General features: G+C 35.2%; 1 protein-coding gene across 1 annotated transcript in view; it reads right to left on the reverse strand.

The window, feature by feature from the left end:
* The window catches only part of Macrod2 (mono-ADP ribosylhydrolase 2), a 1707616-nt gene that overhangs the window by 733557 nt on the left and 958017 nt on the right, over positions 1-16042 (reverse strand). The window contains exon 6 of the mRNA XM_090352924.1: positions 3813-3934. Within this exon, the coding sequence (XP_090209050.1) occupies positions 3813-3934 (122 nt within the window). The remainder of the gene's footprint in view (positions 1-3812; positions 3935-16042) is intronic.

Below are 16042 nucleotides of genomic sequence, written 5' to 3' on the forward strand. Positions count from 1 at the left end.
AAGACTGTAACTTCAACTGAAAAGTGGTATAAGTTGAACAGTTTATTAATTTCTAGGTAATTTCCTGGCCCCTTTGAAAGTAAGTATGACTTTGTGAACAGTTATAGCCAATGAAACATTCTGGGATTACATTCATCTCTTCTATACAGAGGCAGTAAAAATGCATGCATGAGTTTACAAACTATCCGCTCTGTGATTAAGGAGGCTATGAATTTTAGAGCTAACACCTGTGTGATTAATTGCCCATCAACCAGTGACATTTTGTGGTTATATGTAGTTGTAGCACAACCTAGCTGATCCAGAACAAATCAATATATCCCATTAACGGACTTGCCATGTTGTCTTATAGCTGATTTTATATGCTCTCCCAATTTTACTATTGACTGTGAACTCATTGTTATAACTATCCTACAAAGCAACAGACAGTGAAATAAGGCATAATGTGGTATTTTCAAATATTAGAAACTAGTTAAAGATTGAATGTACCAAATAACAGCTTGGGTACTAGTAAAATAATTTATTTGTTCTACTGAGTAGTAAACTATGCTATTGCTAATGATATGGCAATATTTATATTACTCATGATTATGACTCAGATGATATTAAGAATTTTAACAATAGTTGTAAATATCTAAATATATAGAACTTACTAGATAAAGCTTATATATATTTTATAATATATATTTGCATTCAAAACATCGAGAAATAGCCAAATAAGGGTTGTTCATTCGTGTAATTCTAATTATTCAGAAGGCTAAGATATGAAAGGTCAGAGTTCAAAGCCATATGAAGAAGAAAAGTCCAGGAGACAATATCATCAACCAGCAAAATGCTGGACAAGATGAGTAGCTTAAGTGGTAGAGCATCAGCCATAAGGGAAGAGGTTGACCAAAAGTGCAAGTACAAATCTCTTAGTTCAAAGCACTGATATTGGTATACACACACACACACACACACACACACACACACACACACACACACACAAGTACACACATAGAGGAAGCATTAAGAAATTATGTATTCCAGATTATATATAAAAACATGAATGATAACCATGTCACAAATTACAAAGTGATAAAGTTTAAGAAAAACTTAAAGTGAAAGAATTATTTTAAAACTATACTTTTATACCAAAGTATATTTTTTCAATTATGTTATTATCTCAACAATAGCTTACAAAAGTCTCATAAATTGAATAGGCTTAAACAACAGTAGAAATTTTCTGATTAAATATATCTGGAAAGTCAGGCACCAATGGCTCACGCCTGTAATTCTAGGTATTCAAGAGGATGAGATCTGAACAAACTGATTTGAAGCCAGCCAGAGCTGAAAAGTCCCAGTGAGACACTCATTTCCAATTAACCACTCAAAAGCTGCAAGTGGAGCTGGGGCTCAAGTGATAGAGCAATATCCTTCGGCACAAAGAGGCTCAGGGACAGTGCCCAGACCCTGAGTTCAAGCATCACAACCAACAACAAAAAATTATCTGGAAGCTAGGGCTACAATGTGTTGATATTACTTGCCCAGTAATCAAAAAGATGATTACTGGACAAATGAGCATCAAGACACTTGAACTGATTTTATAAAACTTTCTCTTCAGTATAATTCAGTTCAATTTGAATTTATTTTCTGCCCAATAGTCATGAAAAGTTATAGCAACCACACCTACACAACTGCTATGTCAAGTCTACCAAGTACAAGCCTATGTTATAAATGTCTTCAACGTCCTTATCTCACAATAATGAGAATCTGGTGATTTTAGCAGTTTGTTTTATTTAATGATGGATAAGAACATAGCACATCATCTTAAAGAGAAAGCCCTTTTGCTTCCTTAAGACCAAGGAAGCAAGCAAGCAAGCAAAGAAGGAGGGAAGGAGGGAGAGGTAGATGAGGGAAGAACTTATTAAAATACGAGATGAGACATTTAATCACAACTCTGGTCAACCATGCAATAACATGATGGACATTTCATTTCATATTTTCCACCTCCATTCTTATTTACCCATATTAGAATAAATTCAATTAAATATTATCTACTAAACTTATTCAAGTGACATATAAGAAATATCTCAAAATTAAGGACAGTAAGTCAGACTAAATTGAAATCAGAACAATCAAGTATTACTTCTGTCCATGTACAGACCATGTAATGAAAGTTATCCAAGTCCCTAATTCTTACCCCTTTTTTAATAGTAGTAAGTAGTATTGTGAGCAGGCATAATTTTTGAAGATGATCATAAGAACATTTTCTTATTAACACAATCGTGTCATTTTTATATTCTTTGGATTTTGTTTTTTCAATCTATATCATAAATGATTCCCATAATTCATTAGCAAATTCTCTTCAGAACTTAAAAAAAATCTGTTTCTCCTAGTTGGAAACTTCTGTATACAACCTTTTTTTCCCAAGAACTTTAGCCCTTTGCCTTTTAAAAAAATCAGTAAGCCATATTGACAAAATTTTAATTATTCCCTGAATGTGCACACCTGTTTCAATTCCCCTTATTTTATTATAGAGAATAAATTCAACCAACTGATTTAATAGTTAATTTGCTCCATTCTTTCTGAACTTTTCTTTCTGTTGAGTCACAACAGAATCTTTTGTATTGATTCATTTTCAACTAGAAAAAAATTAAAACCAAAAGGCAAACTATCAGCTTCTACTATTAATTACATAAAGATTAAAAGGGCCATATAATTACCTCTGAAAAAGTTTTCTTATTTCCAGAAAACTCACCAATGCTCACAAAAACACTTCCTAATTACCTAAGGACAGTACAGCAACCATCTAGAGTTGGTTAAATGTGAGTGATTCTCCATGTTTCTCTTACAAATAATACAATCACATTTTTCGGAACTAACCAGTACAGGTGATCAAGTTAGAAAGCTATGAAGTTTAACTGTTTAAATTTCTTTCTGTTCCACAATTTTGTAAGATTATAATATGTGAAAAATAAGGTAAAATCAAGGGATAGTTGCCAAATTAACTTACTATTGGCTATTTACACTCTATTATTCTCATAGTTTTATTTTCCTACTGTAATTGAGATGTAATAACATTAGAACATGCTGCAAAAGAAAAGCAGTTGGATAAATACCTCAAATCCAGTTAAGAAGAGAGAAGCTTTCATCTCAGCCTTCTGTTAAGCAAATAGATTAAAGCCACATTTTCTGAATTCTGACTACACTAATAAAATTTAGAAGGGATGTAGCATTCTCTGCTATGCAGCATTAATTTAGGAAGGGTAAAATGAATCTAGAAAAAATAACAATGTTCAGCTAAAAACACACATGGAGTAAATTTCCAAGAAATGAATAATTATAGAAGTAACACATATGTTCATATATATACATATGTATCCTTATATATATATAATAAACACAGTATTATGATAAATTCAGCACTGGGCATTTTTCTTATTTAAATCTTTTGGTGGCTCTTATTATTTTTACTGCCTTCAAAAAATAAGTCAATGTTGAATTGAAACCCCTTTGTACAACTATTTAGAAGATAATAAAAAGTAAATAAGAAGCCATAAAACAGTCAGTGGAAAAAGGAGTAGAAGAAAGTAAATGATACCAGTTTGGGAGACCTACAGCTTCAAAAATCCAACATAGCATGAAAAGCATATAGCAAAAATTTAAGAAACACTGAAAAATGAAGTTACGATAACCAAAGAAGCTTTTCATAACTTACCAAGATCTTTAAACTTAATTTCAAACTTTTGGAAATGGCTTTCCCCTTCTTTTTAGACATCAGTTTCTAACACAAAAAAGCCATGAATGAATATAAGGAACATAGAAGTTCTTACCACTGATCGGATGTTATTTTCTTTCACCAGATTCAGGGATGATTTATAGCAATTTGCCAGGTCTTCCTTGTGGGAACCATTAATATGGCCTCTGGCTATTGGCCCTACAGTATGGATCACATCTGTAAATGCAAAAGAAAGGGAAAATAGGATAAGCAAAACATTTTGTAAAGCACTAATTATTTGAAAAAGTGACATGTTGTAGGTATTTGTGCTGGAGCCAGGAAGACAGCCAGCTAACAAGTATTGATAAGGCAAATGCTTCTTCAGTAAAAAGATCTCAAATGGTACAACCTCCTAAAGTAAGTAATGTCTCAAGAAGGTAATAATGATGAAAAGGAATTCCCCACCAGTGAATTGTTTCATCATTATTGGTCAGACCCAAGTGAAACAGATTATAGTATAAAATGTGCATAATTGGAACCCTAGCAAAGGCAAATCCTTGGTGGGATATAAACAGAAATAATTGCCTGCAAAATGAGCTAGTGAATTGAACTGGGAATGAAGAAGCAATGCTGGACATAACTTTTCTTGTAAATAAGACAAGATCAGGCATTGCACATAATAAAGATGAATACGTCTGAAAAAGATCACCATAATCTTAAAAGAAATAATTTCCAAAAGTTCCTAAAATTTTAAAATGCAACCTCTCAATCCTCACACAAGCATGAAATATACTAGGAATAGTGGAAAACATACTTTAATAGGTCATTAATCATGTATTTTTTTCTAATTTAGGATGTTTATTTCAAAACAAATATAACTGTTCTACATAGCTTCCTACCTAGGAAGCTTGTTACTTTATTTTTTATTGTAATTAATAGAAGGGTTACATGATATTTGCCAGATAGATGGTGCACTAATTCCCATACATTGATACCCTTTCACATGTCTTGGTCCCCATTTCCCATTTCCCTCCCCCCTAATCATGTATTTTTAACATTAAAATTCTTACAAAGTAATTCATACTTTCTGATCTCTATATATACATACTTAAAAGTAGAATTTTAATTTTTTTTTGCCAGTCCTGGGCTTGAGCTCAGGGCCTGAGCACTGTCCTTGGACTTTATCAAGGCTAGAGCTCTACCACTTGATGAGCCTCAGCACCACTTCTGGCTTTTTTCTATGTATGTGGTACCAAGGAATCGAACCCGGGTCTTCGTGCATGCTAGGCAAGCACTTTAACCACTAGGCAAAACTCCTGGCCAGAATTTTAATTTTTTTCTTTTGCATAAAAGCCCAGCAAAAACTACACTGTTGGTAGAAGTGTAAACTCTTTCAACCACTATGGAAAGCAGTATGGCAGTTCCTCAAAAGACTAAACATAGAGCTCCCCTATGACCAAGCAATTCCACTAGTTGGCATTTATCCAAATGTCCAAGGACATTACTAAAGCCACTAGCCCAATGATGTTAATTGCAGCACTATTTACCATAGCTAAGATATGGAACCAACCCAGATGCCCCTCAGTAGATGACTGAATCAAGAAGATGTGGTATTTATACACAATGGAATTCTATGCTGCCATCAGAAAGAATGATACCACCCCATTTGTAAGGAAATGCAAAGACTTGGAAAAAATCATATTAAGTGAAGTTAGCCAGATCCAAAGGAACATAGGCTCAATGATTTTCCTCCCTCATTTGTAATAATTATTACCCATCTAGGACTCTCCTAGCAGAGGATTACAATAGCTCAAAACTTAGGTACATAAGATCATATAGGATGAGACTAAATGAAATGAACTCTAGGATATGGAAACAAGAGCTTTATAATGTATGAATGTTGTTCTTAATATACTATGTTATTTCTCTTCTGGTTTATTTCCCTTATGGATAATCTCATGTTGTTAATGTATCTGACTTTGTTACTTGGCATATTGTATATAGGTTTATTTGTTTATTTGAAACAGGAAAGAGAAGAGGGTAAAACAAGATGATTTGGAGGGAATGAGAGGGAGGGAAATGAAGACAAAAACATGAGAAGGGGTATCAATGTGTGAGAAGTAATGCACAAATGTAACTGTAACTCCGCTACACAATATCCCAACAATAAAAAAATTAAACAAAAAACCTCTGCCAATAATTTATTTAAAAAAAAAACTCTACTGCTCATGGACTTGTCACCTAGGCCTGTAACTGTAACTACTCAGAAGGCTGAGATTTGGATGATCACTTTTGAAGGCCAGCCTTCACAGAAAAACTCAACCAATTCCATCTCCAAAATAACAAGCAAAAAATCATGTTAGAAGTATTTCTTACATTTTAGAGTATCAGTTAAACAAGCTACCAAGGTTGGGGGCTCTAAATTCAAACTCTTGTACAAGTAAAACAAATGATAGACAAACTATTTCTGAGGATACTGGGGATTTTACACAGGTTTTGTGTGCTAGGAACAAACTGTACCACTGTGAACTGTGCCCACATTTTACATTTAGGAGGCTAACAAAATATAATGATCCTCCTTTTAAAGTGAAGAAACAGGGCCAGGAGTTTGGCCTAGTGGTTAAAGTGCTTGCCTTGCATGCATGAAGACCCGGGTTCGATTCCTCGGTACCACATACATAGAAAAAAGCCAGATGTGGTGCTGAGGCTCAAGTGGTAGAGCTCTAGCCTTGAGAAAATCCAAGGACAGTGCTCAGGCCCTGAGCTCAAGCCCAGGACTGGCAAAAAAAAAAAAAAGTGAAGAAACAGCACAAAGAACCCAAATTTTAATCCAAATGTCTTAAAATGCTGTATTACACTTGCTTTCTACCTTTTAAATTACATCATTTTCAATGATGAAGACAGAAGAATCACTGAGATACCAGAACGTAAGATATGAGAATCACTGATGTATAAACCTATAATCTCAGATATTCAGAAGGCTGATATCTGAGGATAGCAATTCAAAGAAAACACAAGGAATAAAGTTTTATCTCCAATTAACTAATATATGTTAATACTACCCATGAACTTATATTTTATATCCTTTATAAATTATATATTATATTTTATGTCTATATATTTACTCTTTATAAATTATGCATATTAAATATTATACTATAATTTTATAGAATACCATCAATTAATTTTGAGACAAAAAGGGAACTGGTAACACATGCCTGTAATTTGAGATACTCAAGAAGCTGGGCTCTGAGGACTGCAGTTCAAAGACAGCCCAAACAGAACAATCTGTAGGACTCTTCTCTCCAATTAACTATCAAATAGTTGGAAGTGGAGGTTAATCTCATATTATTACAGTATCTGACTTTGTTACCACTATTTTGTATATATGTTTGTTTGTTTGAAATAGGAAAGATAAGGGGGGAAAGCAAAATGATTGGGAGGGATTGGGAAGAGGGAAGTGGGGACACAAACAGGAAAGGGGGTATCAATATGTGAGAAATAATGCACCTACTACCTGGCAAATGTAACTGTAACCCCTCCAAACATTACCCTGACAATAAAAAAAAAAGTTGGAAGAGATAACTTTGGGTTTATATTATTAGAACATTATACTGAAATGAAATTATTTGCTTTGACTAATCATGAACACCTTATTTTTAACACAAAATGTATGAGAATAAGAATATATTACATAAATAAGAATTTGGCACAGTTTAAATTTCTCATGAAATTCTAATAGTAATTCTAAATTACTAAGGAGAAAAAAGTCTTTGTTGTTGCATGCTAAATGTTTATACTCCTATTTGATATTTGAGAAGTACCAAGTATAAGTTTCAGTGATTAATTCTGAAACAGTATTTAAACTCTTTCCAGACGAGATTAAAGAGGATATCATGTGATCAAAGTAGGCAGGAAAATTTTCACTTTGGAGTTTATAGAGATGTTATTTCACAGGTGAGCAAGGCTCTCACTGTAGTGAACACTGGTACAATGTAGAAGCAGAAGCTAAAGGGAAACTTAATAACATACATGCAGTGATAATACTTTCATAATAAAAGTAACAGGTGTTTCATAAATTCAAATAATACCAACTCTTTATCCAATGGATTTTCACAGAAAAATGAGGAGGAACTTTGCTTGAGTTTATTCTATCCCTGTGATATTCCAAATATCAATACCAAGTTGTGATATTCCAAATTCTCCAGTGAATGCTAATGAGAAAAAAACTGTAGAGGAACAAAGATAGGATTCTATAATGCAGTATTAAAGTGTGTGCAGACAGATAGGAGTTTAAAGGTCTGTTAAATTGAGCACATTTGGGCAAAATGAAGTCTAACCAGTTACCTTAGTTGTAAGACTTCTCTGGGTTATCTAGTATACCTTAATGTGTTATAAATCTCCAGGACAAGGGTAGAGAATGTTCTGTCTTCTAAATAGGTTTGATAATTGGAATTTGTGTTTTTCAGACTATACCAGAAGACTAAGTTCTCACAAATTAATCTTTAGGAAATGCCATTTCAGGGCTGTTTTGATATTCTCATCCTCATTGCTGAAGTTGCTATTTTTTCTTTGTCCATTGTCCAAGTACATCATGTATTAAATATATAAAAGAGCAACTGAGCATTGACCATGGCCTCTTATTTTGTGGGTTGAAAAGATGAAGAATGAGAGTCTCAGTTGGGGGTTGCTCATACCTATAATTCTGGATACCCAGTAAGCTGACATCAGAGGATCAAGTTTAAAGCCAGCTCAGGACAAAAGTCCATGAGACTCTAGTTTCCGATTAGCCACCAAAAAGCCAGAAGTAGAGTCATGGGTCAAGTGGTAGATCACTTAGTCTTGACAAAAAATAAACCAAATCTATAAGAGAGCACTTAGACCCTAAGTTCACGCCCTAGTACTAGAACACGTGCATAGACAGACAAACAGACACACACACACACACACACACACACATGGGTAGTAAGAGTCTCTTCTAGCATTATAGGAAATGTGTCTGCTGAGTGAAGTAAAAAGAAAACAGAGGAAACAATACTGGGTGGCAGTGAGAAGCCTCCAAGAGCAAGCACTAATGGTATCATAAAGAAAAACCCTACCTTTTACCATCATTGTCTCCATAACCTAAATGGACTTAATGAAAAATTATTCCAGTGTTTCCTCAGTTCTCCATTTCATTTAAAAGTCTGAGGACAAACAGCCAATAAATGAACCTCCTCAACATCGCACTATTGATCTCTGTATTTTATGCTCCATATTAAATTTACAACATCCAAGATCAAGTGTTATTATCGACCAACATGATGACTTCTTAGATCCACAAGGCTGGAGGTGAATCCAAGTGAGACTTGAAAGGTAATTTCTTTCATTATTTTAATTGTTCATAATATTTATGGGTAACTGCTCTAGAGAGATCATTTTTTTTTTCTGTTATGAAGTTCAATCAGGATACCTGCTGCTAATTCCACCCCCACTTCAGAGGGATGAAATATCCAGAGGAACTCATCATTCATTGGCCTCTGCCTTTGTTTTCTTATCTACTGCTGCTTATATTAGTTGTCTCTTTTCGCTGTATAGAATCATTAACTTTCTTAATATAACAAAGAAGGCAGAGACAGAATACAGAATGAAATCTGGTCAGTAAGTGAAGATCTTAAACAGAATGAAGTGTCTCAAAAGTTGTTTCATTACAAAGATTCATTTTATTTTACTGTTGGTGATTAGAGTATGAACTCAGGGCCTTATGTTTGCTGGGTATGTAGACTACCACTTGAACCATGCCCCCAGTCTTTTCATACTTTTCATCTTTTTAGGTAGGATTCACATGTTTGCCTAGGACTGGACTATGATACACATTTTTCACAATAATTACCTCCTGAGTAGCTGTGGTTACAGGAATGAGCCACCATGTCACCAGACCAGTTAAGGATCTTTTCTGTAGAGGATAGGTGAAAGGAAGGGAGGAACAGGCAGTACTGGGATTTGAAATTAGGTAAGATCCTGTCCTGAAGATGCATACTTCCAGTTCAATGATTCTTTAAAAATATCCAGAGTATCACAGAGTAGTTTTGTTTGTACAATACAATGTTTTTTAACATTGCTATTATAATTGCATGGATGACATATTGCCATTTTACTAAACAGTCTATCATTTAAATAGTGGACAGAAGTATCTGACACAGATGCATGTAAAAATCTATGGGCAATGAATGGATTTTGAATTTCCTTGGTGTAGACAATGTAAATAGAAATATTAAATTCAATAAATCCAAAGGATGGATAGCTCTCATCATCGGTGTAAGCAATACAAGGAGCCATAGACAGTTCAAGGACTAGTCAGAAACACAGACAGAAGTGACAGTGTCATTTCATCTCTGGAATGGAAAGAATATTATCATCTGAGTAGAAGTTGGAAGTCCCAGCGATGGCACTGTGCCCGTGTGGCCTTATAAGAGTCAGTCTATCTTTTGGGCTTTGGTCTTGCACACCAGGAGAATACATGAACCATGAACTTTTGGTTGCTATGACAAATGCCTGAGAACACTGAAAGGAGGAAATGTTCACTTGATTCACTTTTGCCAGGATTTCAGTCTGAGATTTGCTTGCTTCTCCTCCTCCGGACCTGTGCCCAGGCAGAACACCCAGTGACAAGAGCATGAGGCCAAGAGGCTGGTCACTTCATGGCAGTGGAAAGAGAAGCAGCAGGGAACAAGTTACAACTACCAGGTCCGCCCCAGTCACCTATTTCCTCCCGTAACGTCCCATATCTGTCACAGATGAATCCACGGATTAGGTTAGCACTGGCCATGTCCCATCCTTTCCTAAAAACCCATCAATGACAAAAATTTCTTGTTCACACTGTAACAGATGACTTGAATAAGGCTCTTAGCCCATCTCAAGCCCATATCCTTCTCTACATGTTTATATATTAGATCTATATATTCTAATTAGTCTAATTAATTTCTGCTCTGGTAAATAAGCAACAGCCAAGGTTCAAGTTTCTGAAATGTGTTTATAGAATGAAGTGCAGATGACATTTATCCCCAGAGAGAGCAACATAAGCACAATTATCAAGAGTACAATCTGGGGGTTGGGGGGATAATACAGGCCCAATATTCAATACATATCCTGTGAAACTAGGAAAAGTGAGGAGAGGGCTTGGGACAGATGGAAGAGAATGATGCAATAAATGACATTGCTCCTGATGCACTGTACTTAAAAACTACTTTGTTGAGCGGTAATCCTCTGTATAACAAAAGAGTAATTTTTTAAGTATAATCTATTTGATCAAGTAGTTCTGTTTCTTAGTATTCATCCTAATGTACAGTACAATTGTTTATATTCAAATAAACATGTCATTCATGACAAGAATGTACATAATAAAGATTGGAGAACAACCTAGGTTTCATCGATAAATAGTAATTCATTTATATAATTAAATATATTTTTTCTATAAAACACATAATAAAGATCTTTATGAAGGAATATGAGAAGATATCCAAGAGCCATCACAAGATAGCAACAGAGTGAACACAAGTCTATTAGTGTTACAAAAGAAAAACAAAAGCTTTTTACAGATGTGGGAAAGAACATTATGTGTTTTAGCTCATAGATTTATTCATTATTAGCAGAATAAATTCATAGCAGTGATTATCAACCAAGAAGTGGTGGAAACCTAAACAATGAAGTAGTGAAGAAAGGAGATTATTCAGTGTACACTTATAATATTATTTGTTGTTTAAGTTATGTGACTGCTTTTTCTACTGCAAAATTATTGGAATGAAGAATATATGATTTATTAAACCATATTCTTATATTGTGTTTATTAGATACATACAACATGTAAGGATAATTAATCACATTTTGAAGATGAGCTACAATCACTATAAAAATATAACTGTTTTTGAACACAAATTAGGTATAATCACAAGAAACATAAAAAATTTTATCAGATACAGCTTTTACTTTGCTTCTCTCAATCTACAAATTTTTTTTTCAGATAAGTACAACGCTAAGATAGTGGATAAAGTATTTTGCTCTTAGGGACAGGAGTACAGCCTAGTGGTAGAGAGATTGCCTAGTATGCACGAAGCCCTGGGTTCAATTCCTCACTACCACATACATAGAAAAAGCTGGAAGTGGCAGGGCACTAGCCTTGAGCAAAATGTGTCCAAGGACAGTGCCCAGGCCCTGAGTTCAAGCCCCAGGACTGGCAAAAAAATGTATTTTCCTCTCATATGGATAATATCTAGCTTCAAACTTATAATAAAAGTTATAATTATAATTATTGTTGGGCCGGGAATTTGGCCTAGTGGTAAAAGTGCTTGATTAGCATGCATGAAGACCCAGATTTGATTCCTCAATACCACATACATAGAAAAAAAAACTGGAAGTGGTACTGTGGCTCAAGTGGTAGACTTCTAGCCTTGAGAAAGTCCAAGGACAGCACCCAGGCCCTGGGTTCATGGCACAGGACTGGCAAAAAAAAAGTTTTATTTATAATTATAATAAAAATTTCAATATGTACACCAAGTTTTATATACCACAGACAGTAACATATCAAAAGAAGATACTTCGAAAGTATCTCCCCAACCAATGAATTTTAGACATTAAACATATAGAGAAAAATAAATCTATTCCTCCTTGTTAAGAAATAAAAGTGAGGCATGATAATGTGCTCAAAGCCACAGGTCACTGTGGGGAGGCATGATCATAATGGCAATATGATCATGAGTAAACCACTTGCCATGTGACTGTTTTTGAAGAAAATAATGAACATTTGCCTATATAAACACTGGAACAGTCATCATGAATCTCATTACTTGCCTTTTGTATTTGAATGCATAAGGAGTCTGGTTAGCAAGGATTGTAAAGTGTGACAGGTTATATACAGACCCAACAACCAACAATGCACTATTTCTTATGTTTGTGTTCTTTTTTCTTTTAGTATGAACTTCTGAAAGGACATAACTTAGGGTCTCTCGTATGGTTATAGCCCATGGTGGATATAGTGGAACAAGAGGAGATTGAAGCATCTAAGTAGTACACAGAGATTTTTCATTCATAGAGTACAAGTTAGCTTGCTTTTCCTCCCAGCATGAAAGCCTGGGCTCAATTTTGAATGACAGCTCTAATCTCCAAAAGTAGTTCACCAGCAATGATGCCTTTTAAACTCAACTTTGAGAGTCAACAGTATCACTACCACAGTATTCTAGTGGTTACAACTATCACTCCATCCACACTCTGTTTCATCTGGAGAGACATTGTCTCTAACTCTTGATGAGGAAAAGGGAAACACTTGTAGGCATATTTGCAAACAATGCAGAACACATTTTAGGAGTCTGTTTATCAGTTGTAAAGTCTGGTAGCATATAAATATGAAACCAAACAAAAGAAAAGACTGATTGGATTAAATTGATAGCCAGTAAAGAGTTATCAGACCCCTTATCTTAATAAATCAAGGCTGATTTAATAAAAATCAAAACAACAGATTGAAAGATGTGAGTAATATATTTATTGGTTGTAAACACAATCTAATTTGGATCATGTGCTATAATTGTGGTTCCTAGATGGAATTGCCTGGCTCAGTGTACATTAGTTTGGTGGCGAAGTTGTTCACACAGTCAGGTGTGGCTGTTAGAGACTCAGCATCCTAACTCCCGGGGAGAAGGAAAACCTTTTTTACTTTCCCAACGTGCCCACCTCTAGGTGGCCTTAAAGCAATAAAGCCCTTTCTTTTCTCAGGAAAGCCAAGGAAATAGAAATGCAATTTGTACATTTGATCAACATTTCAGATGCAACCCTTTGAAGAGGTATAGAAAATGAGATGGTAGGCCCTTTTGTGCCTCATCAGACTCCAGGTGGTCAGCAAAAAAAAAAAAAAAAGAGCCCATTTTTTGCTCATCCATTTCTGAAATCAATCAGTTGATAAATCAGCTCTTTTGTTTTGAAGCTAGAAGCCACACTTTGCGCCTCCCCACCCCTATTTGTCCTGGGAAATTAGTCTGAACAACACAGAAAAGAAGAACTGCATAGAAGGTTTTCTCTGAAGGCAGGGGGTAGGGCAGAAGAAAAAAAAAGGCCATCCTTATTTCCAAAAGTGTAAATTGAAAAATATGTGATTGGAATGCCAAATCAAAACTGAAAGCAGAACTATTTACATAGATTCAATCAGATCGGTGAAACAAATTCAGCAAAAACACTGTGGAAAATATTAGCATAATGAATTTTAAAACAAATAAGAGAGTACATATAGGTTGCTCTCATCCTTTTCCATTTAAGAAGTGGCTGTGCTATATCCAAACTGTTAATAAACAGTCAGACCAAGTGTAGAATCAATTACATGTTTCTTTCATTCACTCCACTCCTGTATTCATAAATGTAATCGGTCCATCTAACAACCCACATAATGATGCCTTGCCCTGTCAATCGTATTCAAATTGCATGAATTTTTAAGGAGAAAACCAATGCAGGGAGTTAAAGTGTTTTTCTTTTCTAGAGATACAACCACAAAACCAAACACTAAAAGCACTATTTGTAAATATTATTGACCAATTTATATGATAAGCACTAACAATCTATAACCTGAAAAAGGATACTTGGATGTTCAATAAACAGGAAACCGAATTACAACCTGATTGTATTACATAATAAATGTGGCCTTGCTTGCCATGTAGGTCAGTGTTGTATAGACATCTTCAAAGCTCATTTTTTTTTACTGTATTTCAAGAAACATTCCATTGTCCATAGGATATTCCTTTGCATTCTGTGGCAGACATCTGTTAGAATGTACTTCAGCTGTCACCTTGCAAAACAGCTCTACGTTTGAATTATTCCATCAGAGGTATCTTCAGTTACACTACAAGTTTCTTTCCATGTCCATAAAGACCACAGTCATCCAACTTGTATGAGTTTAGAATAAACTAATAAATTAGATTATTAGTTTAAACAATGGTATGTTCTAATCTAGGTTTGTTTGGTGAGTGGGCTCTCTTTTTTCCACTTATAAAGCATTATTGCTCTTACTGCCTTGCCTCCTTCATGCTATAGATCCTTACGTCTAAGATTAGGTACATATCTGCTAAACATTTGCATTTATACATAGACTGCACTGATGAAGCTTGAATGCATTTACCCAGCTCAGTTTGAGGACTGGTCCCATTTTTCCATGAAGATGCAGCAGTTTTGTCATTTTTGGAAAACCTTATGCTGACAGTGTGCTTCATGCTTCATTGGGTTCAAAGCTTTTAGGTTTGGAGCTCCAGTTGGAAGATGTAAGGTGTTCAATTAATTTCTACCAAAACTTCCCTTGGTATCAAAGGGGATGGGGGGTGGGGTTATCTTTAACATTTTATCAACTCTCTTATGCTATAGATCTATTTAAGAATGGCCTTTTTTTTTTTTTTAAATGACCTTACTTGGGCCGGGAGTGTGGCCAAGTGGTAAAGTGCTTGCCTAGCATACACGAAGCCCTGGATTTGATTCCTAGGTACCACATACACAGAAAATGCTAATAGTAGTGCTGGAAGTACTACATACACAGAAAAAGGCTGAAGTGACAGAGTGCTAGCCTTAAACAAAAAGTGCCCAAGGACAGTGTCTAGGCCCTGAGTTCAAGCCCCAGAACTGGTTATAAAGAAAACTGACCTTTTTGATGTAATTGCATAGAATTTCAAATTGGATCTTTATACATAACTATTTTTAAGAATACAGATTGAGATTTTATGAGAAATCCCATGGTCAAACACCTACAGGGTCTTTGAGATTCTACAGGGTACTGAGGATGTCTGTGTCACAATAGTGTTATTTCCAACTGAGGGGGTCTCAGAGAAACTGTGGGAAGCAGCTCTCTCTCAAAATTCCAAATTTGGCATCATTTTAGAATGAGCTCAAAGAGAACATGTCCCAGAAGGAAGTGAGTCAAACCCATGGCATTTCTAGCACTTCAATAGTAGGGTTGAGAGGAGGTGGAAGTCCCAATACACAATACTACTTTTTCAAGGAGAATGATAATGAGATCTTTGTTCTGGTTCAAGAGATGGCAGCAACTTAAGCTCTTCAGAGAGATGTAAGCCCAGTATTTTGCTAAGATATGGGGAGAAAATAAGCTTTTAGAATCTTAGGTTGTGGTTTAAAAAAAATCTCCATGAATATTAGTCCCTGCTGCAAGGGGAATTGTGAATGCAGAAGTTAGTCTAGAACTGAAATGGGCAAAGAGGTCAATGTCGGGACAAAGGCTGATGCTGAGTTCACAAATGATTGCTTGCTTTCAGGCTTCTTTCATAAATCCCTCATTGCCACAAGCCTGGACAAGAAAGAGTCTTCTGCAATCGTTCACTCCATCAT

The sequence above is a fragment of the Megascapheus bottae genome, chromosome 18, assembly GCF_031878675.1.
Source record: "Megascapheus bottae isolate mThoBot1 chromosome 18, mThoBot2.hap1, whole genome shotgun sequence".
NCBI lineage: Eukaryota > Metazoa > Chordata > Mammalia > Rodentia > Geomyidae > Megascapheus > Megascapheus bottae.